The following is a 17,578-nucleotide window of genomic DNA, read 5'->3' on the forward strand; positions in this document are numbered from 1 at the left end:
TATAACAAAGATGTCTATAGAGAGAGGAGAGACAGTGATTTTATTTGATAGGTGTCTTCTTTTTAAGTTCTCACATAAAATATTATCATTGGCTGGTCTCTACACAAACTCCAGCCAGAGGTTGCAGGCAACAACTATGAATGCTGTGAAGTAGGAAGAAACAAGGGAATTACCAGCAGTGGATAGTGTCCCCACAGAAAAATACGTATGTAATAGGACATGACTCAGGTGGATTATTCATAATTTGTATATGTTGTTCTTTTCAAAATAAGTATTCCACTTTATATGCCTTAAAAAAGAGAGATATTGAATTAAAAAGAAAAAAGAGGCTGGTGGCTCATTCCCTTAGTAAATGGAACGTATTTTCTGAAGGAGTCATTGATGCATCATGCACCTGATGTTAAAAACACTCTCCTAAAGCCTTGAGTACGCTTTTTGCAACGGTGGTAACCTGGCAAAAAACTGGCCTGCAAAACTAGCTTCAAGTTTATAATTTCATTTTTAAAACAATCTTGTGTTGCCCTGATTGCTGAGATTGCCTTGGACAGAAAATGTTTAAAAAACCACTGCACTCACAGACTGCACTTCCTTTGCGCTGCCACTGCCGGGCACATATCACCCTCAACAGCAATTGTAGGCGGTGTTGTATGGAGCCACACCTCCGATGCCGCTGCTGTAGCTGCGGGACCAAAACTGAGTCCGCTCGCTAGATCTCAACCAGCCAGCAGCAGCAGTGGTCGGGACCGGAGTATGATCGCTGTTCGTAGAGCATAGATGTGCAAAACCTCTGGAATATCCGTGCGCTGGAGAGGCCAGAACCAACCACCGTGGAGGACAGTCTTCATTTAGTCGTCAAAAAAGGAGCCACGGTGAGCCACGGTGAAAACCATGGCGGTAGAAGAGGAAGGTCTCCGGGTCTTTCAGAGCGTTAAAATAAAAATAGGTAAGAAGAAAAATCCCTACCCCCAGTCTGAGCGCCTCAATGGATGGCTGCATATTAACACGGAGAGCAGGCAGGCAGTGAGGGCTAGAGACAGGACGGACCCAGATCTGTGTTGTTCTGCCTGTTATTGTAATTCTGATCACACGTTTCCTTCTCAGCGCACAGATTGAGACCACAAATTGTAAAACTGCAAAAAGTAGGAGGAAAAAAAGATTAATAATAATAACAATAATTTTTAAAAAAAGATCCAGGGATTCAAAGCTGTGTGAGAGATTGTGGGAATCTGGCAGCTGGCATTTGGAACCAGATCATGTGTGTTAAACTTGAACCAATCTGAGCAGACGGTGCCACATAAAGGCTCCACAGCTGCAAGTATCCAGATGCTTTTTCTGTACATTTCTGGTCACATAAACCTTAATAATTGCTGCCAGCCATTCATGTCACTGCACCCCCCCCCCCCCCCCCCCCCTCAATTTGCACCCCTTCCTCCAAAAAGCATGCATGGTTGTCTAGCTATTGATTGTTAACCCAGATTTCTATATTTAGGTGTAGCTGGTCTTCAGTGGGTACCCCTGATTTGTATGAGGCATGTGGCGCATGCATATCTTGTGAATGGAGCTGTGAGGGGGCTGAGTATAGTTTGTCATGGAGCCTTTGGCAGAGAGGACATTATTTTTTATGTACTCGGGAAGTTGACTTGCCCAGTACTCTAAACAATGTAAAACTGTGGTTATTACATAACTGCATATATCTAATACACAACAATAACAGTATGGAAAGTGCTAGTAATGTTATTTCAAGATATGCAGGTATGACATGTACTTGATTTTTAATTAATTTGGTGCACAAAAAAGTGAAAAATACCAACCACAGTTCCCCAGAGCGCAAGGTGACGTCTTTTAATAGTTTGTTTTGCCACAAATCCAAAGATTTTTCAATGGTATCGCCATAATAACAGCAAAAGCTTTAAAAGTGTCACGTTTCAGAGGCTTGATTCAGAGAGTCCGTGTGAATTGTGCTAAAAAAAATTGAAAATCCTTCAAATGATAAAGTAATTACGAAGCTTCTTGATGAAACTGTGCTTATCGCTTCAGGGAACAAAGTCTGAACTGCTTTCGCTTTTACTGCACTTTTTGACTTTTTGATTTGAAACTATCCCAAACAGAAAAATCATGTCCTGTGTGTGCTGTAAATGTAATCTTGAGTCAAAATGGGACTGAGTGAGACCCAGTGCATCCTGTCTGTGCTGTTTTGACTCCAAACATTCAACAGAAGGGATGTTGTATATGACCGTCACACTCCACTTGCCCTCATTTGAGTCAAGCTGATATTTTAAAGACATTACTTGTGGTGTCCCTGGAAAATAGTTTGAGAGAGAACCAGTCCATGAGTTTTGAAAAACTGTTCTGCTGCACTGAGATGATATTCACCGGGGACGGTTGTAATATGGAAATTACAGAGGCCTCATTAGTTTGCTGCACTTTCTGAATGGATGCTCAGTCAGGCAGCAGCTCTGAGGTCCTGCGAATGAAAACTGAATGACAGGAGGACCTTTTTTCCCCTCACAGAAATCTTTCTTGGTTTTAATTCTGCTTTGAAATAATGGCGGAATAATGCGCTTGTGTATGATAATGCCAGTGTTGGAGGACACAGATCCTTTACTTAATAAAAAAGCATCAGGACGCTGTAAAAAGCTCTGGGTGTTACATGATGTTACTGAATCATTACCGGATTATTTTGTGACGTAACCAGTAGATGCGCATCGTTTGTTGGATTGACAGGAAACAAAGTCAACATTTTTCACAAACCATTCATTCTGTAAAGTAGATTTTCAAGCGGAAATGTCAAATAGAAGAGTTTTCATCCTCTCATATATGCATATTTCCAGCATATATTCGGCTACTTTCATCATATAATCGATACTTTTGAGTTTTAAGACGTGTAGCTGGAATTGGAGAGGCTTAAATAGATATTTCTTATATTTAACTCACATGTTACACCTAAAGAAGCATTAGCTTAATGAAACCCATAATGTTGCCTGTCTTTCCTGACCGATCAGCTGTTCACTGTCTTTTGTATAATGTAATGTCCTCATAGGAAGTAACTTGCAGCTGTCAGACGAACTGAAATCAGAACATGAGTAAATTAAGTTTCATTCTTGGAAAATGACATTGGGTTTCCCAGAAAAGCAAGTATTTATTATTTTGTAATAACTACTGACATCCTGTGTTGTCATCACTTCCAAGGTCTTAGTGCTTCTTCTTCCGTAATGTCATAGAGTGACAACAGTAAATTTTATACTAAGCAATACTCACTGTCAGTCTTAACCTCACTGTGATCTGCTCCCAGTTATGTCTACAAAATGCTTGCATCACATTGTTCCCATCAAAGTCTTGTCCTTTGGCATGAGGCTGCGGTGGGCTGATGACTCAGAGCTGAAGATTCACATTCGAAGAAGAGAAAGAAGGCTTTTTTTTATTGTTATACTCTGCCAGGTGATGACTCCTCTCAGTTTCCTGGAAGAACACATGAATGTCGGAAACTGAACGGGGCTACTGGGCCTGAGCTCGCACCGTCTGGGGAACGCAGGAAACAGGAAACTACCCCCAATTCACTTCCTGATTGGCTGGAATAGACTACAAAAGAATTGTGTTTTTTCCTGCATGGCAACAAGCTTAATACAAAGCAGATGTAGCAAGACGCAGCGCGGCAGACAGAGGTGGTGTCTCACATTCACAAGCAGACTGTGCTTCATCTGTCAGCGACTCAGCACTCGGAGACTGGAATTCTCAGTGGCACAGCTGGAGTCAGGACTAATTACTGACAACATATGCGCATTTGGCCTCTCTGCTGCTGCGCTAAACATCGTTTGACAAACACTGGAACACATATGAAACAATATCATGGCACACATTACTCCGCATCACTTTGAAGAGATGCGTAAATCAAATTGACTTTTTCAACCTCACTCACCGCAGGTCAGTTGTTACAAACTCAGAACTTAAAAGTACCCTGTGGAGTTTTTGACAAATGTTAGTGCAACGGAGCAAAGATCCAATTAATGGGTCCCTGTTTGGTATGTTTCACACATGATGTCCCACAGGCACGCTCACAAACAAGTAGTCAGCACAGTCAGAATGTTAAAGTCCCAATGAACTGAAGACACTGTAGCAGGTGCAGCAAAGAAGAAGACTTAAAACTATCAAACACGCCATTTAACGTATTCCATCACATGGATTTCCTTATGTTTTAGATGGAGAGATACTTCAGTTTGTTTAATTCAAACTGACGCAACGTCCAATAAATAAGGCTGAATTTTCAGGCTAAATGTCTACTAAGTCCTTTAAATATTTTTTGGATCAGATTATGAGCTGAAAACAGCTGTAATGGCATGTATAAAGTGAATGTTTTCAACTTTGTCCACATGCTGCTGTGTGTAGATGGTGTACACTGCAGTTTTTTGGTGAAAACAATCAGGTTATGCTCATGAAGGCACTGAACCGGTCACTTTGATCCATTTATCAAGTAAAGATGTTGATTCCAGCAGCTTCAGAGTCACTTTTATAAAAATAAAAGGAGAAACTGCATCCTCAGTGGTCACAGGAAGAATTTTTAGTGGTCCAGATGAAATATACGAGATACATCTGTGGAACAATGATGTGATGTGATTTGTTGTTGGTTGTGCATTTCCAAATGTTTAGATATTGCTGCTTTAGTTTTAATATTTTATAGGGACAATTTGTAGTTTAATCCAAAGTGAGAGGTTAAGATGCTCCCAGAGTTCCGTCAGTGCCTGATTCGGTAATGTGACCAAGGATAAATCTTCAGGCTGGCAGTGTTTGGCGTCAGCCTTCTTTGTAAGCTGCTCAACCTGAACTGTTTTTACAAGCTTTATGGTGCTGGCGGAGCACCATGTTGTTACTATTTAATGATGTTGTAACAATGCAAGTGTAATTTTGGATGCAGTGAAAATAGTAACATTGAGTGGATGAAAGACTTAGATTACACATTGTGTAGAGGATGAAAAGTGTTGTAGGTCCACGAAACAAGAGCTCGGGCAGCTCAGACCTAGTCTGGAACAGGAAAAAATTGGGTTGACGTGACAGAGGCCACCTTGACAAATGGCCAACCAACAAAGGCTCCCAGGTTTCCTCCTATCCTCTCTGAATTGGTGACATGGAATGACAGGATGGGGGTGTAGAGGAAGAAAGGGTTGGAAATGCTGTAGGACTCCCACTTTTCTTTCAGTTTGAGGCTATTATGTTCATACAGATGTTTATACCAAGTTCCCCATTTTGTCCTAGAAGTCAAGCTCTCTGGGAAGTTTTTTGTAAACATGTGTGTTGACGGTTTAGACGCAGCGTTACGCTGGTAGAAAAATCCAGACTGGGCACAGCAGCTCTGTTTGTCTGAGCAATGTGTCCTCCACAAGAACACAGTACCAGGAACAGTGGGAAGTGTCACAGTAGGCCCAGCATGCAGGGTCAGCAGGGGTAAATACAGGGCTGGAAAACTCACCAAGAGTGCCACTCCTTTAACATGTCCTTCAGATGCCCTGTGGGAGAGGTCATTTGGGACGACTTTTTCTTGCTAATAAAGATATAAGTGTAAAGATATTTACCATACAGACCAGTAGAAAGGAGAGAATCTCAGGTGTCAATACTTGTCAGAAGCAGTAACTTTGCTGTTTCTATGCTAATAAAGAGCTGACGTACTTCAGTTTTAACTCTTGTATAGCAAATAGTTGCACACACACTGATTAAATCAGGTTTTGCAACCGTGTTTCCCTCCTGTGGCAACACCAACAATATCAGCTTGCCACATGCAGGGACTTAGACCCAGCTCACGCTCCCTTTCCCGTGCATGCAAAAGTTATCATATCATCTCACCATTGTGTTTGACAAACTGTGTTTGAATGGGAGGATTGACCCTTTTTTTTGGTACATCTTTAATTGTTTTTTCCAGAAGTCAAGAAAGAAACAGAGTATTCTGAGAATTATGTAAATGGTTAAAAAGCCTGGAGGCAGCTTAGAGGTTAAACCGTTTCCTGACTCTTGACCGGGACTTACAGCCCGTGTAAAGCTGTGAAACCAACTCCTTCAGTTCAGCCTCTCTTCTTCTAACTGCACCTCATGATAAAGCCATTCTGGTTGTAAGGATATTTGTGCAGCATTGATGTTTGTGTGTCTTTTAAAGCCAAATTTCCTACGCTGTTAGTGCACATAAAGAGGCGTGTGTGTCTGTACGCACGTTTTCTTATTTTTGTTTCACTCAAATTTTCCATTGAGACTAACGAACAAGTGTGAACATTAGCTCTAGGACGCACTAAGACAGAGAATGAGTTTGATCAGTAACTGTATGTTGGTTTATTACACAGTCGTTGGTGTGCAGGCATTAACTAGATCCTCCCTTTTTTTCCATGCTGTTCCTCCACATGCTGCTCCAGCAACTGCTGGGGCTGCATGGAGACTTCTGAACAGAACAGCTCAGCTGACTGTTTTGCGTTATTTCTCATCATGGAAAGTGGTTTGTGACAAGTATGCACGTTTTCGGTTGGTACAGTCTGCAGTTGATGCTGCTGCAAAGAGCAAATGAACCGAAGCAGCTGTTTAAAAAGAGAAGAGGTCTTTACACTGAAAGGCTGTTTCGCTTCACCTGAGACGGCCTCCTTTGCTTCATCTTGAAAATAATCTTGAGTGTTTTAAATTTTTTCCTAAAACATTTAGTTGGTCAGCCAGTTGATCAACAAAAGATGCATTTATTAAACTATAAAGACACAAGTAACTGGACGTCAGCCTATACATATGCATCCATGTCGCCAAATAAATAAAGTACCTTTTAACTTCCATGTGTTGCAGAGTATTGGAGACTTAAGTTAAACAAAACAAGCAAGTTTAGTTTTACTCAGTTTGATAGTGTTTTAGGTCTGTATGCTGTATCACGATCATCACGGTGGAATATTTTCTAATTAAGGGTGTTTCTCTACCAAACAAGGGGCAATGCTCCTGAACTGCCTGAAATACCTCATTTGTAGTCCAGGCATTAAAAAGCAGCTGCTCCGTCAGTTTTGAACAATCGGCTGACCAAACTGATCGGAGCAAACTGAGCTCTTTGGGAGGAGACCTTAAATAGTGAGGAGGAAAAAATAAGCGTTTCATAAAGGGGATGGAAGGTGCTGCACCAACATATAGTATAAGACAAATAACATGGTTTTTTTTTTCTTTAACAATAAAGCATGTAAACCTCCTCTAGTAGACCCCCAAAATGGAATAGATGCCATCCACGTAGACCTGAGAAACGGTTGTTTTTTCTTCTGCTATGGCATGCTGAAAGATGTGAAGTGTTTATGCTGAAAACTGGGATGGTTAGAAAGATCTTTGGACAGTTGATCAAATTCCCTTTAAAGCTCTCTAATATCTGAAGATAAGACTTTGAAGAGAAACAGGTGAGGAGGAAATTTAGAGGTTAACAGGGATTTCAACATGAACTGGTTCAAAGAGTAAAATGTAGCTGTGTGTTGGTCATCATGTGGCTTTAGCAGTTGTCTTATTTAATCTTAGTTGGGCCTCTTGATTAGGAAACATTTTCTTCTCTTTGCATGATTTATTGTTATGAAGCTTATCATTTGGTGACCTTTTGGCTCTTGGATCATACGTCTAAAGGACACTCCAACAATTGTAGACAAAACACAAGCTTACTCGTAATAGGTAGTATGATTGAGTTTTGTATAATGTTTTGCCTTCAAATCTTATTGTTTAAAAGTGAGAGGCTGGAGCACTGAGGTGTTTAGAGGAATGTGGATCTGGATGAATTTGAATGGCGGTTGCTCTTTTTGCATATATGCTGTAAAAGCTCTTCAAGCTTTTCTCTGTATTCGCTGTGGCCATTTTCTTGTGCGAGTAAGTCTTTAAGGGTTGCCGGATGTCACAAGATCTGTAATTCCAATTGTGACCAGTATTCTAAAATGTCCGCACTGATCCGCACTCAGTTGGGTTTACGTTTGAAAGGTGTTGGTGGTTGCAGGCATGCTGGGTCAAACAAAAGTTTAGCTTATAAGAAGAGCTGGTTCAAGTCTAGTCCATAGCAGGGACAAAATGTTAGCATGTATCTCCAGCCGATGCTGCGTAAGATCGGGAAATAGTGTTGTTTTTGATGTTTAGACTTTTTCCAGATAGAAATTATCCATGACATAATAGAAAAACCTGATAAAGAAATTAAATTTTCTGTCCTAATATCAATGATAAAGGAACCTGTGGTGTAGAATCAAGACTTCTGCTGTGAATATCCACAAGGAAGGCCTGTATGTGTTGTGTATGGGCGTAATGTTTTTATGTTTAGTCAAACTGAGAAAGACTGTAATGCCTTACAGTTTGGTTTCAGTTCTTGTTATGCATCTCAACCTAAAAACATCAAAGGAACTGAGCATTACCAGTGGGATAATATAAATGAGTTTCGCTCCTTCTTTCCATTCTCACGGTGTCTCCCTCGGTCCTCCACACTCGCACACTCTCAGGGGTAGCTGGGTTGTTCACTGCTTTTAAACTTCGTCTTGGATCCAGTTGAAATTCCTTTCTCCTCATCTCATTTCCTGTTGTAGCTTTCTCCAAAGCTAACCACTCTTCAGTTTTCTATCTGGCTGACTTCTCTCCCTTTTTCTCCCAAGTCTTCCTCCTCTCTCACACTCGATTGAGTACACTGCTTGTATTTTTCTCACTGACAACCCCCTCCTTTCCTTTTCTTAAAGCCTGTGTTTCCCAGGCCTGCTCGTTGAGCACACAGCCTCTGAAAGCATTCACGCCTGTGTATCCTCGAATGTGTTCATGTCAGAGGAGATTAGAGTAACGAGTTGAGCAGTGAGTCTCTAACTGTACACACGAGTGTGGTCGACTGAAACTCGTCATCTGTGGGGGAAGAGGAACAAAGCCACACATTCACTGCGTCCATTACGTCTCTTCAATCAGTCATGTTTCCTCATTTCTTCCGTTTTTGCCTCCTTTTCTTCACTTTTTTTCTACAGTGTTGAAGAAGGGAGTCAACCATTTTGACCTTTCAGTTTGCCTTCTTCGCTTTGCTCCTGTCATTTTTATGTTTGCTGCATTTCTGCTCAAGGCCCCCATGTTTTGCGTGCACACAGTCATGCTAAAACTTGGCATGACTGTGTGCACGCCAAGCCTATTTTGCTCAGATACCATTGCAAGATATTCCCCGAGGATAGCTGCAGCGATGCTGGATGAAAAGAAAAGGCTGCCGTTGTTGTTTGTGTTCTTGTTTGTTGGCTACATACATTCTTGAGGAGAGAAAACTCACAACTATGGAGAGTGAAGTGGGGAGAGATGAGAAAGGGGAAGCGTCTTGAACCACAGGAAAGTGAAATCAAGTTGAGGCTTATTTTGAAATAGAAAATGAAAGCAGCAACGCAAAAGCTACCTTACAGATAAAGAGCCAACAAAAAGAGACGCTTCAAGATCCAACCAGAAAAAGAAAGAAAGAGAATGATGAGACAAAAGATTACAGACTGGTGTGTAATAAAGTATGTACTCAAATACATAAAACTTGCACAAAAGCATGACAGTCAATTAGTTAGTTACAGTCAGTTAAAAAACAATCTAAATGGTGCATGTATGTGTTGCTGCTAACACAAAATGCATGGAGTGAGTCAGAGAGGCAGAGCTAAAGCTAATTGAGACATTTTTTAAATGAAGTAAAAGTAAAAGTAAGTAAAAATCTGAACTTATCCCCAGTGTGTGCTGAAAGATGTGGCCATATTTGTTTATTTTTACTCTAAATGAAAATATATTTGAGTTTTACATTTTACGTTTTTTTGGCCAAAATATGGAAATTGTTTATCAAAACAATTTCAAAGTTGACGCTGAAAATCCTTGGGATGTCAGCAAAACTCCTGCCAAGATCGAATTAATATAGTGTCAAACTAGGAGAAAAGCATAAATGCAGACATAACCTACAGCTCTAGGTCTAGACTGCAGGGGAGTTTTAAAAAGGCATCTTTCACAAAGTTGTGAAAAGTAGCAAAAGGAATATAACAAGTAATACCACAGAATCCCTTTGCCTTTGAATTATTGATCCTGTAAAAATGTCAGTAAAGGCATTTTCCAAGTAATTTTGCTTAACACAGCTGCATAACATCTGCACGGGAGTTGTGAATTTTATTTTTGCTCCAGTCATAAGTCTATTTCAGAAATAAAGCTGTTTCTAAAACTATGTTAGTGTTAGAAGTCTAGGTTTTACATTTTCTAAGATATGCACTTTTTTGAGACAAGCTCACTGGTGGACAGTGTTATACAACACTGTTCATTACTTTAAATGTATATTTGATGTATCCGTTCAGAAACAGCTGTTCCATAACTCTTAGATGTTGAAACTTCACATCTGTATATAATTACACATCAGTTGTCAAAAAAAAAAAGAAAAGAAAAGAGAACTGAAGACAACTAAATGCTGTGATGGGTTGTCCATATCAAGAAAATCCAAGTCTCTGCAAGTTGAATTTCATGCTGTACTGGCATGTGTTTAAACCTCTGGTGGCTCAGAAAAAAAGTGGAGGTTTAGAGGAAGTTTTGCAGCTGAAATATACACTACGTGGAGTGAAACCGGCTCTTAATCTTTTAGATATTTTTTGGAATGTGATGTATGTGGATACTTTAGAATATGAACAATGTACAAACTGTGCGATCATATTTTTTCTGTTCTCCAGGAGCTGTGGTTTTGTTCTTATAGCATACGTTGAGTCATTAAACACACACATGGCTGAGAAAGCTGTGGTAATCCCATGTTGTTTTGCCTGACCTGGATGGTGCAATCCAATCAAGGCACCTCATAGGTCATGAATGAGCATGGGGGGGAGAAGCAGAGATTGGAGGGAAATTAGGAGCGCAGCGTGAATGAGGAGGATAAGAGGATGGAGATGAAATAAAAATAGGTGAATGGATGAGAGAGACGCAGAGAAGATGAGTGAGGTCTAATAACAGAGGCAAGTGAAGGGATAAAGACAGAGATAAGAGACGTGACGTCAGCTCACACGTAAGGGCTGCAATCTACACGTTGAGCGGTGGAGCTTGTGTGATGTTGTGCAGCTCAAGTGTATGTTTCATTTCTGAATGAGTGTTATTATTGTGAGCTTCCAGGGAAGCAGTCATAACACTGTTGCATTACAAACCCCACAGAGAGCAGTTCATCACCTCTGTTTGTCTCAGGAGGGTTCTACATTTGTCTCCTGTGTGGCATTGTAAAAAATCTCAGCTTCTCACTCTGATTGCAGACACAAATTCTGTATAAATCCTTTATAGAACATGTCTAAGTAAGTATGGCATCTTTCATGTGACCAAATTGTGTCAAAACAGCAAAACAAACCATCAGAATATCAGAATAGTTGTGTTTCGGACTTATTTGGTTGGTCAAATCAAAAGTTTTACTCAAACAATTAAGTGAAATGTTGCAACCACTGTGATTACTCGCCTCATCCCACTGATGATACATTTGACCTCCCCCATCTTAAAAATGTATCTGGTATATACACTTGCTGGGAAATCCTGAACCAAACTGTCATAGAGAGATGAACATAGTTGTGCTATTTTGAGTGTAAAGTGGTTGAAAAGTCTTATGAGACTGCTGTATCAATGTAGATATGATGATGTAAAAATGACCTCCATAATCTAAGGGTAGATTAGCTAGTTTGGTGTTTAACAGCCAGTTATCCAGTGCCAAATGGTCAAATGTTAACTCCCAGTGTTCCCTCCCCCCTTTGTTTCAGCTGTAGGTGCTGAAACAGAAATATCTGAACTGTTTCCTGGTTCAGCAACATAGTTGCTTGAAAGTGCTTTTTGTATGTTTTCTTGTAAAGTCACACGATAAGTGCGGAGATATTTATTGCATTTTATACAATGTCTCTATTTCTAAAGTAGTTGTTGTCAGAGTGGTGATTTGCTGCAAATGGCAAACATCTCTAAATTACATTGAATTAAAGATGATACATTTAATCTCGCGAACAAAAAGGAAAAGTGCTGTAGCGAAAGTTTGAGCAGTTTGCTCATTACATAGAAATGCCTTCATTGGCAAGTGTTACAGCTGCAGCACAAGCACAAGTGTGATCGATCCACCCCCGCGCCGTAACAATTGCCTTAACAATCCTCCAAGCATAACTATGCTCACCTGGTCAGAAAGTTGTATTTTAACTTCATCAGCCCACAGGACTTATTTCCAAAATGCATCAGGTTTGTCTAGATGTTTGCAAACATCTGGCTTCACCACTAGAGAGTTTGTAAAATCTTCAAGGTCAGACCCGAAAGTCTTTCGCAGGTTGCATGTGGGCTTTGGTTTAAATTTGCCGTGCTGTCGGTCCTGAAAACATTTCTCTCATTTTGTTTATCTTCTCAGGTTGATCTCCACTGTTCTTGTTGACAACTATTTTTCCTAAATACATTTCAAACTGAGGAATCTGTTACATAACGTCTTGCTATTATCTCATAGCCTTCTCTTGCTCTTTGGGCATTGGTTGTTTTCGTTTTCAGAGTGCTGTCAAGAGGAGCTAGTGGCTGCTCCTAGTTGGGACAATGGTTGAGGGGTTATAAAGCAGTGGAATTTGCATCACTTGGCTTTCCTTTAGGATGATTATGAATTAGCTGTAGCCCCAACAGGCTAATGAAGAGCTGGGAGCTTGATATAAATGTTCTAACAGCTGAAATCTCTGGGGATGCCTGAAGTTTTGCATGCTTCCTTCCTTCTTTTTCACGCTTAAACTACACAACCCCAAAGTAACAGCTTTTGCTGTGAAGAAGTCACTCATTTAAAACCAGAATGAGACATAGCTGCATCAAATTCCCATGTAGGCAATGTGGTGTTACTGAAGCAAATACTGACAATGTTGGCTGACACATGTGTAACTGTAGACCTGAGTTGGTCCCCAGGGCGAAGACGAGCAGAATGAGGAACAGATCACTGTCTAAACTATATTTGTCTCTAAGGACTGGCACACCACCTTGCTTGTTTGTGTGTTTGTGTGTGTGTGCGTGTCTCTGTGGGTGGTTGGACCACATTCTTGTGAAAGGGAGTGCTATCTGTCACACATGTTTGATAAACAGATTGAGCATCAGCAGAATTCAGGAAATGTCCCATGCAGATTCTTTCATTCACAGATCTGACGACACTGACACAACACGGCACACAAAGACACCCGTCACGTGTCACGCTGTTGGTTGTGTGTTTGGGCCACAGCTTGATGTTTTTGAGTCCAATGTAAAAGGAGTGACAACCAAAGAGCTGAGATCCACACACATACACACACACGCAAACATAGACACATGCATTGCACTCAAAGCTGAAACAGGTGTGAACTTATATCATGCTTTTTTTGTTTATGTATGTACATATATATACATATATATGTGTATATATAGCTACCCTGAATAAATGTAGCATTTCGTCTCCTAAATGATAACTGCTCACTCACTCCTTCCTTGTTTTCTCTCCTCCCTTTTCTTTGTGCAGGAGAAGCTAAAAACATCCCGCCATACCCAGGGCCAAACAGGATGAGGGACTGTTACTGCACTGTCAACCTGGACCAAGAAGAGGTCTTCAGGACCAAGATTGTGGAGAAGTCACTTTGGTGCGTAAAAGGCCCCTCTCTTCTTGTCCTACGTGTACCTCGTTATTTCTCACCGGTTTGGTCATTCTATGCAAATCATGAGAGTGAAATCAGGACTTTTTCTTGGTTTGAATAGTTTGAAAAACTCACATCAGGAGCACAAGGAGTTTGTAAATATGTCAAATTGTATGGGTGAATCAAAGAGGAAGCTATCGGGGGCAGCTTCAGCTGCTCAGAACGGTTTGCTGTTAGTGAAATCACCCTGCCTGTCTTATCCTGCAGTGTGGAGCGTGCATGAATGAGTCAAGAAAAACAGATAGCAGATGGCAAACATCTCTAAATGACATTGAATTAAAGATGATACATTTAATCTCGCGAACAGAATAGATAAAAGGTGTGGCTAAGATGGAGCCACATGGGTTCGATGGGTTCTTTTATGTTCGCCAAAGCTTTTTCTTGATTTAAAGCACCAAAGAATTGCTATAAAACTGTGAAAGCACCTCATATATAAAGTCAAGCATGGATAAAAAAAATCATTTTTTTCAGTCAGGTGCTTAACATATTCTCTATGTTTTCTCCAGAGTTGATTAACGATAATGAGTGGCTGAATACATTTAAAATTAATTTATATATCTGATTGTATATAAATGCAGTCATGCCACTGTCTATGCATCCACCCGCCCCTCTGTCTGTCTTCATGCTGAGTAACAAAGAAGTCAGTAATTATTAGCGGCTGCCATGAGAGCTCAGCTCACGAGATTCTCATTGCTGTGATTTCTGTGGTTGTCATTTAGGTAAGGCCTACTGTGAAATTAGATGTGGCCTCCAGCTAGAGGTCACAAACAGACCTTTTATTGTAGACAATCAAGCCGCAGAGTCACTTTTCACATGATTCATGAAAAGATGTAAATACCTGCAGGGTTTATTTTCCGTCTGTGAAGTGATTAATGGACCAAATCAATCAATAATATTTGAATGACAAAGTGGAAACACTTGTGGTTGAGATGTTTACAGGGAGGTGAAAGTACTCCAAGTCGGAAAACAAGGAAATATGTTACAGACGCTGGAACAGTTTACAGATTAACCAATTAATCAATCAGTCAGTAATGTAAGTTATGTGACTGCACAAGTTGGATTTGATGGTTGTACAGGACATTTTGACAGGCTGTTTTTTGAGATTCACTGTAGAGCTCTTTCAGAATTAGTCAGAATTAATCATATCATTTTTGGGCAAAACAAACAAGTAACTTGGCAAAAAATGTAAGTATTGATTTAAAGTGGTCTTTTAGACAGGGGTCACATGCTGTCATGGCTATTAGTTTCATCAGTGTTGCTCAGTACTCATTGAGTCTTGCAGAGAATGCAGAATCATTAAAAATAGTTTGTTTCACTATACATTTTTAAAAGTCTCAATGGCAGATTTGTACAGATGATGTTCACCAAAGAGAAGAAAACATTTACACTGTCTTGTAATGACATCTCCTGTAACTACCATATACCTGTAACTACCAAATACCAAGTTTGCTTGATAAACTTGATAACTGATCAGAATGTCATGTTTAAAAAATCCTGCCATGGTCATTTTGTCATATAAATGAAATAAATATTTTTAGTCATATAAATGAAATATTACAGATCTGTATGCTGCTGTTTTCATCCTCGTAGAAGTTCTAATAGACAATTGGCATACAATTATATTTTCTTCTTCACGGTGTGCCCTTTTTCATCTTTCAACAAGCCTAAAATGCTCAACTACAGTGTCTAAACATGCTCCGTCAGATGACTGTCTAATCACTGTTTGCCTCTTGGGTCGTCTTTCCTCTCTCCTGCAGTCCCTTCTATGGGGAGGACTTCTACTGTGAGATCCCACGCAGCTTCAGACACCTCTCCTTCTACATCTTTGACAGGGATGTCTTCAGGAGGGACTCAAGTATCGGTGAGTTAATAAATCTGTTGAAGAGTCATCATTTTTAACCCGTATGTTCTAAAATCCAACATGGAAATAACTGGGGGAGTGAAAAATTTCCCTCAACGCGCTCCACAGTGTTTGTTGGGACTGGATAGTGTAGTGGTAAGATTGCCACCTTTCATGTGAGTGACCTGGGTAGGGGTCTTCAGGCAAGACCCCCTTACCCTACATGCCAAATGCATAAACATGAACATTTTACAGCAGCTAGAGCAACACATCAGCTGAATTTAGAAAACAACCGTGACAACACACAAACCTGTAACCACATAATTACAACAGCAACCAAACAATTTGAATTCAAGCCTAAAGTAAGTCATTCTCAACTCACAGCAACCTGTATTCTTTCAAACTCTGATAATTAATCCATTAGTCACAACTACTACATCTGTAAAGAGTATAATTAAGATATTCAATGATTAAAGATATATAACTATCACCCAGACAACAGGATCAGAGCGACCACAGGCATGATAACACGCTGACTCAGCCACGCTTGACTCCCTGTGTTTTAATTGGCTGTTTACATTCTGACAAGCTTTGATTGGCTTCCTGTCACTGTCTCCATGGCGACATATTGAGTCAGTGATGTTTCATAGTAGATTATGACTAAAAATAAAAGCTCCAGCCAGCAGCTGGTTTGCGTCTGGGCGATTAACAGTTCCATCACTCAGACGTCCCTGCGGTCGCTCAGCTTCTCCTCTGCTCTGGATCGAACAGACATCAGGACAGCAGAGTCACCACCTTTTTAAGATCACTTCCCAATAACTCTTGTGGGAAACTCACTGATTTCTACTTTTAAATATTTTTGCTTTCAATGTTTTGTTTAAAGGGACACTCTTGAAATGCTGCTATTGCTCCTGTATGGTGTGAATGTCTAAAGACATCCTACAAATAATGTAGAAATAGTACCTCCTTGTGTGCTTGTTTCCATAAATTACGTTTGACATAAAGCTGACTCAGCAAGCTGGTCGCAAACACAGCTGTTAGATATCTCTTTTCTCCCCCTTTTCTCTATCAGTGTTATGCTCAAAGATAGAGTGAAACATTGAAGTGTGTTTAAACTTTGCAGAGGACATAGAGCTAAAGGTGATGTTAAAGGTTTTAAGCAAGAATGTAGTTATCATTTTGGTTTTGCACACTTTTAGTGAGGGAAAAGGAAGGCAATGCAATTAAAAAATTAGGGCACCACAAGAAATGTGAGCTCTCAGTGGACTTTTTCCAAGGCATTAGTTTGTCAGCGCTATTGCATGTTCACAATCATTCCTGAGACAAGCCATGTGATGCACATTTAAGATCTTAGTACTCAGACTCCTCAGACATGCAACATTCAGTAAACAAGATCCATCATCTTGATACACATAAAGCAGGAAAGGGCTATAGGAAGATAGCAAAGTGATTTCAGGTGACTTTTTCCTCCGTTTGTAATTCGATGTAATTAAGGAATGTCACTAGACAGGAACAGTACAGGTCAAGTTGAGGTCTGGAGGAACAAGAAATCATTCTGGGAGAAATGTTCGCAAGATTGATAGAAAGATAGCTATAAGACCCTTTTACTATAAAGGTGCTTCAGAAACACTAAGTGTAGAAAAAAGGGTGCAGAATTCAACGAATTAAACATCTGTCTAAATGTTAGGCTTGCAGGTGGCGCAGTCATGCTTTGGCCTTGTGTTGCAGTCAGTTACATGGTTAACATTTCCCTCAGAGTAGGAATATTTGGATTGAATAAGGATGAAAAGAGCGTGGCTTCTGCAACGTAGCTGATGATCCTAAACAGCTCAAAATGCACAATGGACTAATGCACAAAAACTACAAGATGAGGGTATTGAGTGCTGTCAGTGTTACCCATCTTAAAGTACTTTAAAAATCTGTGGATGGCCATAAAAAACAAATGAAAAGAAAAAGATCTCCCAACCCGAACTGAGAAGCTGAGAAGTGTTGACGAGCTGCTAAAAGAAGGTTGCTCAAGCTGTTGGTTATTTTTGCTTAATTAAATTAAGCCGGATTGAATCATTAAAGAAATGCCTTTTTTAACTTGCTGAGCTGTGCAGAAGGAACAAAGGTGAAATAT

At 40.2% G+C, this 17,578-nt stretch overlaps 1 protein-coding gene across 2 annotated transcripts in view; it reads left to right on the top strand.

Moving 5' to 3' along the window:
• Nucleotides 1-686: 686 nt before the first annotated feature.
• The window catches only part of rasa3 (RAS p21 protein activator 3), a 42,946-nt gene continuing 26,054 nt past the window's right edge, over nt 687-17,578 (top strand). Inside the window, exons 1-3 of one of the 2 annotated variants that reach the window (XM_072380765.1) lie at nt 687-943; nt 13,445-13,562; nt 15,374-15,477. In XM_072380765.1, coding sequence (XP_072236866.1) covers nt 889-943; nt 13,445-13,562; nt 15,374-15,477 — 277 coding nt within the window. In that variant the 5' untranslated portion in view covers nt 687-888. Of the gene's footprint in view, nt 944-13,269; nt 13,284-13,444; nt 13,563-15,373; nt 15,478-17,578 lie in introns of those variants that run through there. The other variant, XM_072380766.1, reaches the window with a different exon arrangement.

The sequence above is a fragment of the Leuresthes tenuis genome, unplaced genomic scaffold (assembly GCF_036924035.1).
Source record: "Leuresthes tenuis unplaced genomic scaffold, fLeuTen1.0.hap1 SCAF_2, whole genome shotgun sequence".
Classification (NCBI taxonomy): Eukaryota; Metazoa; Chordata; class Actinopteri; order Atheriniformes; family Atherinopsidae; genus Leuresthes; species Leuresthes tenuis.